Source organism: Esox lucius, chromosome 5 (assembly GCF_011004845.1).
Source record: "Esox lucius isolate fEsoLuc1 chromosome 5, fEsoLuc1.pri, whole genome shotgun sequence".
Classification (NCBI taxonomy): domain Eukaryota; kingdom Metazoa; phylum Chordata; class Actinopteri; order Esociformes; family Esocidae; genus Esox; species Esox lucius.
The window spans coordinates 25,901,722-25,918,805 of NC_047573.1; the positions used below are offsets into that span (position 1 = coordinate 25,901,722).

Here is a 17,084-nt window from a genome sequence, read left to right on the forward strand (position 1 = left end):
TTGACAGTGGCCAGCATGATGTCCGGCCACAGAATTTTACATTCCAAAAGTGTTTGTTTCCACCTTCCAGCTTTTTTAGAAAGACGCTTAAGGTTACAGGAGTTTCAAATATCCCAGCCAATGACATCCCCGCCCCAACACACACACACGCGCACACACACGCGCACACACAAACTTTTCCTTTCCAAGGGTATAAAAGTCTAGCCTCTTAAGGAGATTGCAAAACATTTGCCAAAACAAATTGGAACAAAAGGTCTACTGACTGCGAGAAAAAACAGCCTCTCCATGGCTCCCATCACATCCTCCAAAATGATTACTTCAAATAAGTCAGGTATGGACTGTCTTTAGGGCACATCTTTCACTTGCAAGCAATGTTACTTTTCATGTTGCTATATCATAAAGTAATTTACAGAAACCTTCCTAACACTTACATCAGTTTGGTTAAAACAATACAGTTTGTCAAAGACTTTGATATATCCAACAAACAACTCAGAAATTGCTTTGAAAATATAATCGCTTGAAATGTTAGTGAGACTTGGTTGCCCTGTGTGTTCTGTCTCTAACATCCAATATTTTATGTGTTATTTATCATACGGCTCATTGTTTTTGTATTGCCCTACAACACATTTTCAGATAACTCCATTTCACTATTGGCTGCAAAAAGTCCTAATTTCCACCTTAATGATTTCCAAATTTAGAACTCTTTAAGATTCAATATATCCTTCATCCCTTTTGTAAAGAAAATCTGATCATTATTAATTTCCACTTCAGTTGAGTGATTTAGTGATTTCAACATTCTTTAACATCCAGCTTCTCACAACTAATTGTGCTCATCATTGTCTGGCTAAGAAATCTGATTAACTTGTTTGAGTTTGATTTGCAGTGTAGTTGATTAAGTCCTAACAAGGACAGCAATACCGTAGGTGTAATACAACCCCATTTCCAAAAAAGTTGGGAAGCTGCGTTAAATGCAAATTAAAAACAGAATGCAATGATGTTTTATTCCTGTATTTAATGAAAAAAATTAAAAAGACAATGTATGAAATGTTGAAACTGAAAAATGTTATTGTTTTTGGAACAATACATGGCCATTTTGATTTTGATGCCAGCAACACTTTTCAAAAATGTTGGGACAGGGGCATGTCTACCACTGTGTTGCATTACCTCATCTTTTAACAAGACTGTATTTGGGAACTGTGGAGACAAATTGCTGTTGTTTTGAAAGTGATATATTTTCCCATTCTTGCTTGATACAGCATTTCAGCTCCTCAGCAGTTCGGGGTCTCCTTTGTCGTATATTTCATTTCTTAATGCACTAAATGTTTTCAATGGGTGATATGTCTGGACTGCAGGCAGGACAGTTTACAGACTCTTTTACTACAGAGCCATGCTGTTGCGATATGTCCAGAATGTGGTTTGGCATTGTCCTGCAGAAATAAGCAAGGCTTTCCCTTAAAAAGACGTTGTCTGGATGGCAGCATATGTTGCTCCAAAACCTGTATATATTGTTCTGCATTAATGATGCCTTCACAGATGTGCAAGTCATCCATGCCATGTGCACTAATTTACCTCCATACTATCATGGATGATGGCTTTTGAACTGTGTGCTGATAACAAACCGGATGGTCCCTCTCTTCCAGGATTCCCAAAAACATATAGCAGATTTTGATTTGTCAGACCACGGGACAGTTTCCGTCTCAGTCCATCTTAAATGATTCTGTGTATTGTTCATATATGGTGTCCCAACTTTTTTGGAAATGGGGTTATATTACACCTATTGCTGTCCTTGTAAGGATTTAGTCAACTACACTGCAAATCCTCATATCAGGTATCATAAAATGGCACTGTATTTATCCTCCCAGTACTCGTTGGACAGTCTCTTCAGACATTATATTCAAGATAATGTTTTGTAGAAGTTATGTCATAACTGACTTCTCAAATTTCCCTTTTTACCTTCTTTCTCTCTCTACTTTCTCTTTATGGAATATACAAAAATAAAATAAAAAATCTGATTAGGATGACAACCAACAATATTTCCCTTGTCATTTAACATCTGTTGATTTGTATGGCTTTATGGGGCTTCTAAGAAGGGAGGTGATAGGTGCTCATACTCACAACAGCATTCTTATCACTCGTATCATCATATATCATTGTTTTTATAAGTTATTAGCAAATAAAAAATAATAATTTAAAAGTACCAAAAAAAAATACAGTAAACCCTAAATTATTAAATAAACAGAATACTGTTTCTACTCATATCATCAAAAATATCTATTTATGTTCATACATGTTTTTGTAAAGCAGTTGTATAGTTATTCTAGCACAAGTAAATTTTTAGCAAAACAATACAGTTTTAATTAAAACCACAATACTGTATTTATTGATAATACATTTCTAGGCATTTGTGTATTTTTTTAAGAAGTTATGGAACGACAGTAGATGTTTTACTGAAAGAGCAGCGGCTCCAGATGCTGCAGCGCCTTTGTATGCCAGAGTGCCACAGAATTCCACAGAATTAATTTATTTATGTTGTTGTATTCTCTCACCTATTATACCAGTTGGTATTAAATAAATAGTTGTTGCCCCAACAGCCTGAGAGGAAAACCACTGTCTTTGGTGGCCAAATGTCTCTCACTTAAAACGTGAGCTTTTTTAAACACTTTTCTTTCTGTCAGGTTAATTTAGTAAATTACAAAACTATATTAATGAAAAATATAAAATGTCTTAAGCTGAATTTCAACATTGCCTGATCCAAATCATTCTCAATATTTTAAAACAATATTGCAGAGCTTGACTTACGGCACTTTTTTATACTGGTGCTAGCATTATAACAATAATGCTAACTAGCTACAAAACACAAAGTTAAACGTTCCAAGCCCTAACACACAAACAGACTATATTATACAAGTAGTGAATACATTTTTACAAACAATGGACTATATCAATCAAATTCAATCACATTTTTTTGTAAAGCCCTTTTTACAATAGTAGTTGTAACTATACCAAACAAGGTCAATGTCTTACCTGTAATGAAAAGCTTTTTACACTCATTACTATGTGTGCTTGGACACCACATCCCCTGCTGAATAGCTGAATGCCACAGGTTTCATCTCACTGGTTTTTGTCTTTCAGATGGTCAAGTGAATGACAATCTGAAAGACAACTTTATTTGAGTAATACGTTTTTGACATTACTTAGTACAAGCTGTATCCATGTTTGCCTCAGACAGGTTATTAAAAGTCAGGTCACATTAAAAGTGGAAAAAGTTCTGACATGATTTATATTTGTCTCATTCTTTTACATCACAAGAACCTGGCATTTTGTGTAGACAGGGATGTGTAGACTTTTTATATCCATATGAGGTAACCAAGTGTCCATAAGTTTCACTTTGACCTTCCTCTTTACCGTTACAGAGAAGAAAACAACTAAATCAAACAAGACTGCAAAGAAACAAGAAGGTAAATGTAAGAAGCAAAAATTAAGCCAAATATGTTTTCAATGTTTTGATTAGTATTATTAGAAAATGTGTGGTATGCTGATGCAAAATTATAGTAACATTGTTCCTTCTGACACTCTTCTCTCCCCCTCTAGTCACAGAGAACGTGCCTGTCTATGACCCCAATATTCCAGAGCCTACATGCCGAGCCGAGCTTCTGAAACGTAAGGATTGGCACGTTTCTAGTCCTGTTTTTGGCTAGTCTACCATTTCAAATATAAAAGCTTTCAGGTTTAAATGGGATATTATTATTTAGAAGGCACTTTTTTCTGTCTAGACTGGATCAACCTGTCTCTGGATGATAAGACAGCCAATTGCGTGCTGTGGATTTCTGAGGGAGGATCCAAGGTGTCTCGTAGGGGAGATAATACCATGTGTCCTGTCCTGGACAGTCCTAAGAGATATGAATACTCCCCTCAGGTAACAGTTGTATGTCTTTTTATAGTACACTGGCTTTCTTACAATGCTTAAGCTTCAGCATAATAAACAAATAAAGGCCCATAAATATATAGTGGTGGCATCATAATGAGGTCACCAAATCGTTTTCATGTGATTTATTACAATTTCGCAGTTGGTACATATGCTCAGGGATATATCGTCAAGCTAACCTATCATGTTTCAGACACTTAATTAATCTTAGCGACGTTACATATGTATCTTACCATAGATATCAAGAATGTTCTGCTAACGGGCTGGACCAAGGAGAGAGCTATACTAATTTACTGACATTGGTTGGTCACGTAATACTTCAAATACCTCATTTGGTCCTACGGGATTCCTGGATCTTTTTTGTGGGACAACGTGTTTATTTTTGCCTTGTTAGCTTATTCTGTGCACTGTAGATGTGTATCTACTGCTGATTAGTGAAATATTTGTTTTTCACTTGCTAGCTGTTATCAAAGCTCCACCACAATATATTTGCATAATGTTACAATTACATTTTCCTATCACGAACAGCACTGTTGTCTTATGTGTTATTAAATCTATCTTCCTCCCTAAGGTGGTGACCAAAGAAGGCATATGGGGCTTTAGAGCGTACTGGGAGGTACAATACACAGGATGGGTGGTCATTGGCACCACCTATGAAGGAGCAGGCAGGAGGGCCAGTGCTGGAGTGCCCAATGGCCTGGGGGAGAACGAGGAATCTTGGTGTTTGGGTTGGTCAGGATCCTGTTACCAGGTCTGGTTTAATGGAAGGTACAAGGAGATCTGGAACGTCCCACAATGCTTCACTTTAGGAGTGTACGTTGACCAGCCCGCTGGAGTTATGAACTATTACCTTGTAGAAGGAGAGGAGGGAAAAGAGAAGGAGGTGAAGTTGCTATATAGATTTGAGGGTCCAATTAAAGACAAGATTATGCCAGGCTTCTGGGTTGGTGGAGATTCTTCCTGCACCATAGTGAAGAAACCAGAGTAGTCTTTATTGAGGGGTAGTTGATAATGTATTCATTCAATTTTTTTTAAATACATTTTTACCCCTTTAATTTCCAAACCCTGTGATATAAAAATTACATTCATACAAAACCCGATGCATCCCAGCAACTCCCTACAGGGTTTGAAAAGTTGGTGTGTCTTCTGAAACATACCTCGCTAAGCCGCGCCGCTTCTTATCACACTGTTTGCTTGCCTAACAAATGTGTCGGAAGGAACGCTCTGTAGACTGTCGACGTCAGACAACATGCAGGCTCCTAAACCACCGAAAGAAGTCAGTAGAGGCAGGATAAGAGAAGAGCTGAATCTCAAATGACTCCCCGCTGGCCCTTCATTTGCCCTACCAAGATCCTGCCGTGGCCCCTTCCGGAAAGCCTGCAAAGGTGCTGCCTTGCTGAGGGCAACGTAATCAAAGTCTGGTTCTGAACATGAGACATGTAAAAGATGAAATACTTCCTTCGTTAAATGTTTAACTGTTACTGAGGTTTATAAAACATCAGTAGGCATTTGTTCATTTGAAATGCAGCTTGTTTTCTGGTTTGAAAGTGGAACATGAATTGTATCATCCAAATCATGCAACTGTCCCGAAGTAAATGAGTTTATTCATTCCCTCGTCACTCTCCAGAAGTCACCCTTGGAGTTTCATCAGTAACATATGAAAAAGAAAGGGCCTTCGAGCTTGAAGAAAGTACTTAGTTTAATGGAAGGGCTGACCTGCTGGTCTACAATCCCCTACTCATGGGTGATGCGAGGCCAATTGTTAGTCTTCTGTCAGGGTTTTCTGGTCATGACCGGTCCTGACACATCCTGGGATTTAACACAAGGTGGTGTGGTGCCTTGGTATAACTCTAGAAAAACTCTAGAAAAGGGACATAAAATGTATGGGAAACAAGGAATGGAGGATGTGCTTATAGAGAAGAAGAACAGGAATTAGTTTAGATTTTTAGTAATGACTTGTGGAATGCTTTAAATAATAATTGAGAAAATACATCGTCATAATGCTTGTTCTGCATGAAGTATTTTAATGCTTGGAAAGACATCTGATTATTTTAGACAATTTTTTGCTGGATATGACATTTTTCTCTCTTTTTCTTTTACTGCATTTGCTTGAATAAGTATTTTGTACATATGTCAATATACAGTGTGTAATGATTCTTTTTAGTAATAAAGTTTTTATTTCGATGCCTTTGAAATTTCTGAAAAGTCCGATTTTAAATGTATTTTTCAAAATTAAAAGATTATTAGGAACTTATACATATTGTTAAAGCTTCAAAAGTGAGCACTCAAAATAACCCACAAACTTTCAGACTGATTGTCAATCTTTTACAAGGACCATGGTGCCTGCTAGTGCCCGTGATCCTTAAACCTATTTTCAGGGAACCCCAGCTGCTCTATGTATTCAAACTATTGCAGAGCTGGCACACTTGTTCCAACTCGTCAACATACCATCAAATCCTTGACTAGGTGAATCAGGTGGGATGATTCAGGGCTACAATAACATGATAAAGCGTCTGGGGGTTCCCTGAGGAGGTTTTTGAAAACAACTGTGCTACTCCTCATTCTGGCTTGGCGCTAATCTACATCAGTGACTGACTGTTAAAAGTCTCTTGGCTATTCCCATCCCCAAAACAAATGAATATTTATTAAAAAGAGAAACCTATGCGATAGGCCTACGAGGACTCAAGGTCCTTAGCTTGGTGTAAAGCCTTTACGCCTGAGAGTCCCTCTAAAATGTTTGCAAAGTTGGCAGGGGTGAAAATCCCCCATCCCCCAATCCGAGCTTCATCTGAGATGCCCGCATTGAGTTTCTGTGGATCGGTTTTCTCATTTGACAGGTGGGCGCCAGCTATCTTGTGCCTTAACACCCCAGCATGTGTTCAGTGGTGTGTGGAATCTATAAGTGGGATACTTACACAAGCAAAACATAAAAGCACACAAACGTTCACGCTCCAAGTCCATAAACTTCTTATAGTATACACAATACCAGGACCCTATGAACCTATTCCTAGATTTTCACTTCATCCCTAATATAACGGACCTGATGGATTCAAAATAGCTGGTTGATTAGCTAAATTAGGTTAATTACAATTGGGGTCGGAGCAAAAACAAACAGGAGAGTAGCTTGCCAGGAACAGGGCTGTAGTGCCCTGATCAACTGCCCTGATGGCTATTAAACAAAGGGCTTGGAGAGTTTAAAGTGTGTGCTCTATTTCAGAAGACAGAGTAAGTCATCACAAATGAAACAGTCCTGCGACACCTAATAGTGGACATCAGCAATAGGGATATTTACTATGCGCTGGATGTTGGTATGTCAGTAACGATCTATGTGACAGTTCAGATAAATGTCAGCTGCCAAGAACAACAACACTGGAAACCATGATCTAAGAATAAGCGATCAGCGTCCAGAGCCCTGGGTGTGTCCTCGCCGGGCTGTAGGTGTGAGAGTGTATGTGTAATATGTGCTCTAGTGATAACTCAGAGCACATGACCGGAGCGAACCTCATCATTCATAGCGAACACACATGACATGAATTACGGCCGTAGAAGCTCGTGTGTACAGATTGGCACAAGGTTGAGGGGATAATAAATAGCATGATGAGAGCACTCTGTGCTTATCGTGCAGTAAACTCATCCATATGTTGCCGTTCATTCACTCGGTAAGTACTGTAATTGCAATGTGTAGCTAATGTTATACGTGAAGTTATCCATTAAGCTATCACAAATAGATGCAGTCAGCTTACTTATTAATAAAACCTCTGAGGAAAATTTTGTTTCTCTAGTTACCACTTTTAATTCTGTGAAAATATAGTGTGAAACCAGAAGGGGGTAAGTGCTGATCAAAACCTTGCACCTACTATCCTATTACAAGGCAACACATTATAACACAGTGACTCAATATGAAGTCTGATTTGCAATCTGAAATATGTATTTTCCCATTGACACACTTTCTATTGCCAAACCGTTTTGCAATGCCAAATTGCTCCCATTGTAACTATAGTCAAATAGGACTAGGCTGGGCGATAGCCTAATGTCCAATCAATCTCAACATACCCAGTTCATTTATACTTCTAAAAGTTATTTGTAGGTACTTATAGGTCTGTGAGCAAAAGGGTGTTGTAGTGCACTCCATTTCTTTTTGTTGTATTCACATGTCTAGTGGGTGAGCAGAGCATGACATCACATTCTGTTATGCATAGTTCCCTGTGTGTTTACCATATGCCAACTGGCAAATTTGGACCTGTTTTCTATCCCTGTTGATGGTGACTTGAGAATTGCTAACGTGGATCAATGCACACCTTTGGCTGCTACATGCATTCTTCCTACCAGGGTCTTGCAACACAGTACGGATCAACATTCAGCTTTTCAGATTGGATGCCTCACATTTAGATACTTTCTCAGATTTGGTAGTTTAGTAAGGCCAACATTTTGTGCCTCTCAAATGTATTTAGACCACTGACCCATTCTTGCATATTATTAAATTACAAATAGTATTTTGACTTTTTGTTCTGTTTGATATTTTACAAAATCTGTTATTGTCAGGTGACATTTGATTTATGTTGGGAAATATTTGTAAGAAAACATTAAATATGGGAACAGTGAAGAGGTGACTTCAGGATGCTGGCCTTATCTCAAAATGGCTTATAAAAAGATAAGATTCAGATGGGCAAAAGAACACAGACACAGAAGATTGGAAAAAAAGGTGAGCATTCCGGAGTCGCCTCTTCACTGTTGACGTTGAGACTGGTGTTTTGCAGGTAATATAATGAAGCTGCCAGTTGAGGACCTGTGAGGAGTCTGTTTCTCAAACTAGACACTCAAATGTATTTGTCCCCTTGCTCAGTTGTGCACCAGGGTCTCCCACTTCTCTTTCTCATTCTGGTTAGAGACAGTTTGTGCTATTCTGTGAAAGGAGTACTACACATCATTGTACGCAATCTTTAGTTTCAGAAGAAAGTTATTTGTTTCTGGCCATTTCGAGCAATTGCTGATGCTTCAGATACTCAACTAGCCTAAAGAAGGCCTGTTTTATTGCTTCTTTAATCAGCACAACAGTTTTCAGAAGTCCTAACAGAATTCCAAAAGCGTTTTATAATGATGCATTAGCCTTTTAAACAAGAACTAGAAACTAGGGCTGTCACGATTTCAGATTTTTACTACACGATTATCATGGCCAAAATAATTCATGTTAATGACATTATCGCAGTATCTATAGAAAATCTGAAGTAAAAAAATGCTATCAGTCAAAATCATCCTCAACTTTGTTTAATATGTTATTATCAAATTTTTTGGCAAATGAATTACACTCAAAATATGAGTGGATGGAGGTGGAGAGAGTCTGTTACCATACCTCTACAAATACAATTTTAAAAAGTGTACAAGAAGAACAATTAAACTGAATGGATAGTGAAAAGGCAACCAGATGGAATGATAAACAACAGATCCACAAGGCCTAACACCAAGGGGAGTTTTTGGAAAAACACAAACAATTGTTGCCTAGTGAATAGGCTGCGAAAAGGCGTTAATTCAAACGCTAGCGTATAGGTCCAGACTTGTAGTTAAACACATACATTGTTTGTCCATGAATAAGCTATGGAAAAACCTGAGAGGAGTTTTGGGAAAAATACAATAAGTTGATTTCAACGCGTATAGGTCCAGTCCACCTTGTTTAAGCATTTTTTTGGAAAAATACAACTTTAGTTTTGCCTAGTGAATATTATATTATCATATGTGTATTATTAACATGATATCAACATTTTATTTTTTAAATGTCATGGTTGTCATCAATACCGGTATATTAAGACATCTCTAATTGGAACACAGGACTTATAGTTGCTGATAATGGGCCTCTGTATGACTATGTAGATATTCCATAAAAATTATGCCATCTCCAGCTACAATAGTCATTTACAACATAATCAATGGCTACCCTGAATTCTGATCAATTTGATGTTATAAATGGACAAAAAAAATTATAAATTTCAAACAAACATGGAAACAAGGAAATCTCTAAGTGACCCCAAACTTTTCAACAGTAGTGTATTTCCTCCCCAGTCAGTAGACGCTGATCTGCACCAATAATTCCTCCCATTTTGCTAGACTAATTTAGCACCTCATTCTGATTGTCACGTTCACACTGCCTACTTCTCAGCTGGGAACTCTGTGTCTATGATCAGTTTTGCGCATGGGCAATAAATACCCTCTTCTTCTCGCTCCTGTTGACTTTTTCTAGCAATTTCCCGTTTTCTGTTTGCCTCAGAGCTGGCGTCTAGCAACTAGATATTCAGCAAGATGAAACACTAAGCGTTAGGCTCTAGCTGTGGGTGGTAACCAAGAGAACACAAAGGGTGAGTTAGCAATCGTAGGTACTGTAGGACAAGCTCCAACTGGTCGCAAGGTCATCAATCTCCGTGTGCCATGGCCTTTAGATTATCTCCGCCAAAAATGATCCCTATACATTTTTGTTTTGTAGCAGTTCGTTTTGGGGAGGTGGATGCACTCTTTCTTTTTAATAGGCAGTAATGTGTTTCTTATTTTGACTTAAAAAAATAAATAACAATAATTTTGCGAAGTTCGTCCTACCTGATGGGTGATCATGTGAACGAACACATGAACAACATTTAAATGTGATTTCTACATGCTGTGTTCACAGGAAAGAAAGTGTGACGGGATGAGGCGAGGGTGAAATCAGGAAACAAATCACTATGAAGGGGAGGCGTCGTCGTCTTTGTTGCGGCCTCCATGTGGTGGTTTGAGAGGTATGGGCTCCGACAGTCGCTGTCTCTGCGGCCCCTCCACCCTTTTCTCACTGACTTGTCTTCCTCCACCCTAGGCTCCGGTGTTGCTGGGACCAAACAGCGGTGAAGGTAGCATAGCTTGGGCACACCCTCTCTCTTCCACCTTTCCAGTTTCAACATCGTCTCCCAACTAATCTTTTGTAGCTTCTGTTCCAGCTTTTCCTACTCTTCTCCTGAGCAGCTACTGGGAAACCTTTCTGGACATTTCAGCCTTTTCTGGGTGGGCATTGATGCGACGCTGATGAAGCAGATGTGGGCGATTTTGCAGGTTTTCAAGTTCTTATGCTAATCTTCTCTGCTCTGCAAGTGTGTCGTATGGGACTTGGCTCTAGTTCTGGATGCACTCGCAGTTCCTTTAAGTTGCATAAGTTGCAGTATTGCATGAACGGACGCTGAACATGAAACATTGCGAGCCTGATATTTATTTCCTTCTCTTAAAGCCCCTTCCACTGTCAAGCACTTCGTTGAAGAGAGTGGAAGATATGGGAAAAGACAGTTTAAGCCTCTGCTAAGCCTTTGCTGGGCTTGGGAAATTTTTTGCACATGCCTCTGCCTATTGGGGTTGATGGCGCATATGATAAGCATCGTTCCACCAGGACTATTCTGGATGCATCGTTCCCCTAGGACTGTTCTGGATGCATTGTTCCACTAGAACTGTTCTGGATGCATCGTTCCCCTTGGACTGTTCTGGATGGATCGTTCCACTAGGACTGTCCTGGATGCATCGTTCCACTATGACTCTTCTGGATGCATTGTTCCACGCAGACTGTCCTGGGTGCATCGTTCCACTAGGACTCTTCTGGATGCATCGTTGCACTAGGACTCTTCTGGATGCATCGTTCCACGCGGACTGTTCTAGATGCATCGTTCCACTAGAACTGTCCGGCATACATCAAGATCAGCGCTGGGCTCCCCACTACATCGTAGGCTGTGGGTAATCCCACTGTACCTCAGAGCACCGACCCCCCATGTTGGGACTGTGACCACTGTAACAGCACTTTGTTTTGGCACAAGCATAAGCCGAGTCATTGTCGATTTTGAAAAATCATGTGAATGTGCTACAAGACACTAACCATGAAACTGTTTCTCTTTTGACCCCATGCCTGTTAAGGTGCAGCAGAGATGACATGTCATATGCCTGGTATGAGCACATACATGTTATGCAACCAGCAGCCCTTTGTCCACTTTGCCAACCAGCTAGGGCACTGTCTAAGCAGCTGATATCTTAATGGAGTGTGGAGGCATATCTCCTTGCATATGACAGCAAAGGGCAAGGGTTGCCTAATAGGGTTGCCTGACATGTGTTCCCTTCACCAGGAGCGTGTTGGCATCTTCCACACTGTATAAAGGTTTGACCCTGATGGATATTTGTGACTGCGAAAAGCTGGGTGTCAACAGACACATTTGTGAGTTGCATCTTTTTGCTCTGACGTAATGCCTTCCAGCCTAGCGTACAATGCTGTTAGAAAGGAGAGTAGAAAGTGAGTGGGTAATGTGCCATATGGTTAGGGTTAGTGAAGGACTGAAGGACATAGTGAAAGATGTTTCCTGTGGGTTGTGTTTCCGAGGGTCTGCCTGGTTCAGTGTCCGCTTGGGCGTAATTGCATATCCCCATAACATGTGGTTGACAGACTGAAAGGAAATTTTACATCTTGTTTATAACCCTGGTTCCTTGAGCAAGGTGCAACACTATGTCTGCCCTGTTGGGTCTTAGTGCAATGAATAGTGGTGTTGAACAAGTGAATCAGGGATGAGTTGTGATTATATACGCTGCAAGGCGGGGTTCCAATGGGTTCGAGACACCACTGACCTTGAAAGGTGGGATTGTTGAATGTGTTCAGGTTGTGGATGTGATAAGAGTACTTACCTACAACCTTGGATTTGAACTCCCTCCGCAGATTCCTCTCAGGCACTATTTTTAAGGAGCTCTGATGCCTTCAGTGTTTTGATTTCGACCTCAGTTTTGTCAAGTTCAATTCCTGAGCTCATAGTGTCAGAGAGAGGAGCACGTAACCATCTCTCCGGTGGTTGATTCACAACTGCATCCTGTAGGTACGAATTTGGGAGATGAAGGTTGGTACTTTGCAGATCATTCCCTCCTTCGCTCCCTCAAATGTCTGTCTCACCCAAGGATCCACTAACAGAGCTGTAAGCAAATGAACCCCAAAATATTTGAATGAGGCACCTACTGTAGGTCGCAATTATCATTAGAATTGCAAAGAACCATTTTTTGAAATGTTAAGCATGAATTACTGTGATTTCTCCTGGAACCATCACATTTCCTAAACCTTCAAGGAACCCAGTCTGTTATATGTGTATACATATAACAGACTGTCACCTGTCTCTACATGTCTCCTCCCTCCCTAACTGGCCACCCCACATCATTTGGGGCCACTAGACTAAACACTAGTATGTTGTGTCTGGTGTGACAGTACATTGTACAGTTTGCACTCAAGCCAGGGTCAACAAGTCCTGTATGTATTTGAAACAGTACAGATTTGAACACCAACCCTGGAGAACAGTATGGTCAAACTTACTCTCAAATGTATTCATAGAAATATAAACAATTCTAAAGACTCTGCAAGCTGTAAAGTAAAATGTGACAAAGATGAAAAAAATCTGGTGCCCTACTGAAACTTTTTAAAGTTCATGTTGAGTATGTGTTTTGTGTCATTCAACTTCAAGTTCATTTTTTATAATTTTCGAAATTATGCATGCTGTAATTGGACCAACATGTAGTTACACAGTTGTGAGAGCATCTCACCAGAAACCAACTATGTCGAATCCAAGGCAATTAACCTTAATTGTTCCCAGTTCATTGCTGGGTACAGTATGACAGCTTGTTTGGTACAATTAAGCATAATGAATATTATCATATAAATGACCATAAAAAATGTATTGTATTTCAAAATAACAATTATTTCAGCCCTTGATTACATTGAGTCATGATCACATAATTTATTTGACTGTGGGAAGACCTAGAAACTCATAATCACTGGTTCAGGACTGGTCTTCATTGTGGATAGACCTCAAAGGGCCAACAGGGTGTGGTGCCTTATGATGAGTTCCTGGTTATTTACTCTACACCTGACAAGTATGTTTCTAAAACAGAAATTAATATGTATAAGCAATACTTCACCCCATATCTACTACTCATGAGCAATACATTGTTGATGGTTCAATTGTGTGTCAAGGCAACAGCCTCATCTGCTGTTAACATGATGTATAACAACTTTGCAGGACAGTGATTGTGTTATTAGGCTGATTGTTGGATCTGGTCTTTATATTGAGGGATGAGCTCCATCTGCTGGTCTCTGGTTTATTAACCCATGAAGTATTTTGTTTACTTTAGCACACTAAATAGAATTCAAATGGTATTTATGTACTATTTAAATAGTAATTATTATAGTTCAGGGTGTCAAAATGGACCTACTTAATTCATACTTTATTACACATATTATATGATTGGAAATAGCATGTTTTTACACGTGAAATGTACTCTGAATTTAGTACACTGCTTTTTTGGCTTGGGAAAACAGAAACTGGACAAACCAATCAAGAAGGATTACCCTAGCTTAATGTCACACCGGTATTTACTATTCATCTTCATCCAATGCTTTAATGGAGGCATTTGAATCAAAATAAATGATATTATTTTTCTTTCACATTTTCATCAGATAATATTTAGAATGTGCCAATGCTTCCGTCCAAATCCTTGGAAAGGTGCTAATGTTAATATTTCTAAAGGGTTATAGATTTTAACTGAAATCCATAAATTGTAAATTGGATTAGGGCCAAGTGTTGCAGCAATTCCACTTCCTGCGACAGTTAACTGAGTTAAGGTGAGTAACTAGAGACTGTAAGAAACCGAGCAGAGACCATCTGAATGGATTACTTTCTACCATGCTTACAGGGACTGGGACTAAATGCCTCGAAGAGGAATGATTGCCTCCCGTGTTGGTCACTCTGGACACCCGGGGACATCCAGGGTGATGACACTGAGGTCAGAGGGAAATACTTATTGAAGCTATTTAAAGCAGCAGAACTTGTTTACAATTCAATTGGATTAATCTCTATATGGTTGATGGAAAAAACAAACCTCTGAATTCCAAAATGGGTCTTCTACATGCCACACAACTGCTAGCCAAAAGAGTTAAAGCAAATAGCTTGCAGATGGAAGTCAGCTCACTATTACTGCTTGCACGCTGTGTTTACCAAACTACCTTTATAACACCAGACAATAGATATTGATCACTTGGACTACACATTTTTTGGTGAGTGTTCTTCTATCTCTCTACTCTTCTCTATTGTGGCCTAAAAATGCCATCTGTTGATGTGTTATTGCATGATAATACCAACCAACGGAGCATCTGTGGGGGTCAGTCTATATGTTTCTATTCTCAACTGACAGTAAAATAAAAACTTCCTGGTAGGTCAGATATCTGCAAGCTCATTTGTGGATGTTGGCCAGGGGAACACATTTGCCTCCAGGTGCATAGGTACTGGAGAATATTTTGTGGAATATCAAAGAATTTTAGATCAAATAATTGTTTCCAAGATGCTTCTGAATGAAATGTAGGTATTAACTCTGTACAATCATCTGAGAGTAATTGTTACACTTTCACCTAATATTTTTACTTTTCACCTAACATCTCCCATGTTAGAAGACTGATGTTGTAGTTTCATTGAAAAATCACCACAATCAATCCCCATTGACTAGACTGTATACAATGTGTTACGGATGCAGGTAACCTGTACGTGCATTTGTGTTTTTCCCCTTCTGCCATTTCCCCAGGTGTCCTATATGTTCCTGATTGTGCTCGTTGGTGTTTACCACCTGAGTGCATTGCCTGACTGCTGAGGTGGACCAATGATTGGACAGCCCTCCTAATTCCACCACCTGTTCCTTTTTCCAAAACCCAATCGCATCACACATCCCTGGTTTAAAAACCCAGTCAGTTGGTTCTCCCAGAGAGACTCTTTTGCTTTCCCCCACATGGACATAGACACTCTTGAGACACTTTGTTCATTCATACATCACTTAGTTTTGCACATAAATCTCACTTTGTCCTGTTTCATGTGTATTGCTGTGGTGTTTTGTTTGGTGTTGTCTAGTCAATTGTTTGCTGTTTAGTCCTTGTTCAACCTGGGTGTTTTATTTGTCTCTGTGTCCCTGGGAAAAACTTTTAGCAAGTTGCCCTTGGGCATACACAACCCGCAGGAAAACTTTGTCTAAAAACACTAGTTAGAACTGAGCAGACCAATCACTGTATTTTTTGTATTGGTTAGTAGTCAGCTTAGCGGTTCTTGAGGCAGGCAAGTTCAGTTTAGGCATTGTTTGGACTATATTATTTCATTTCTTGGGCTCAGCCCCTTTTCCCTAACCCCTTTACCATGTGTTTATAATAACCGTTTTATGTTTGACGGTAGATTGGGTTGTCTGTGTCGTTTGTTCTCACTGTGCCTTTACACTACACTCATTTGCATGAGTTTTATGTTATGGGTCTCTGTACCATCCACCCTTGACTGCTAGAGCCATGGGGTTCATAACATAATGTGGGGGCTCATCCGGGATATCTCATTGATACTCATGCCACTCATGCAACTTGGTTTTAGTGTCTAGTTCAGTGTTAAACTGTGCAGCTGTGATTGTGTGATCGGCTGGTGTAGTGTTCGGTATTTGTTGCCTCGTGTTGCTGGCTTACGATGGCTACTTTTGATTTGGATGCCTTTTTAGCTAACCCCACGTGGGAGGAATTTGATTGATGCAGTAGAGTGGATCTACTGGCTCTCGCTGACCATTTTTCTTTACCCATACCAAAGAATTAAATTAAAGCCGAGGTCAGAAAACTTGTTAGATGTTTTGTTGGAGGAGCAGGTGCTTGTGTTGCCGCTGCCTGAGCCTGCTGCTACTGTTCGGGATGTGGCTCCTGTAAGCCTGTTCATGTCTGAGGACGAGGCCAAGGCTCCAGCCACACTACCCCGTTTTGACCCACTCTCCCTGCTGTCAGACAGTGACGCCAGAAGGGATGTCCGTTCGACACGGCTCCAAGTGGAAGCAGAAGAGAGAGCGCAGATCAGGCGAGAATCTCTCAAGTTGGAGATGTGTAAACTTGAGGCTGAACAGGAGACGGGTGGGCTAGAACAGGAGTCGCGGAAACTTGAGGACCAACCGGAGACACGTAGGCTAGAACAGGAGTCATGTCATGTAAACTTGAGGCCGAACAGGAGACAGGTGGGCTAGAACAGGAGTTGCGGAAACTTGAGGCAGAGCAGGAGACACGTAGACTTGATCAAAAACTGGAGATGCGTAAGTTTGATCAAGAATTGCATAAGATGGAACTGGAGGCAGAGACAGCGAG

The 17,084-nt window shown here is 39.9% G+C and overlaps 1 protein-coding gene across 2 annotated transcripts; it reads left to right on the forward strand.

Annotated features, from left to right (window-relative positions):
• Positions 1-236: 236 nt before the first annotated feature.
• LOC105030795 (stonustoxin subunit beta) lies at positions 237-6,003 on the forward strand. Of its 2 annotated transcripts, none has more exons than XM_010904887.2 (5): positions 237-331; positions 3,414-3,464; positions 3,592-3,660; positions 3,774-3,916; positions 4,497-6,003. In XM_010904887.2, the coding sequence occupies exons 1-5, from the start codon at positions 286-288 to the stop codon at positions 4,911-4,913; spliced, it is 726 nt and encodes a 241-aa protein (XP_010903189.1). In that variant the 5' UTR covers positions 237-285; the 3' UTR covers positions 4,914-6,003. The 2 variants fall into 2 exon arrangements, with proteins under 2 accessions (XP_010903189.1, XP_010903196.1); XM_010904894.2 differs by having other exon boundaries at positions 3,414-3,458.
• Positions 6,004-17,084: the final 11,081 nt, after the last annotated feature.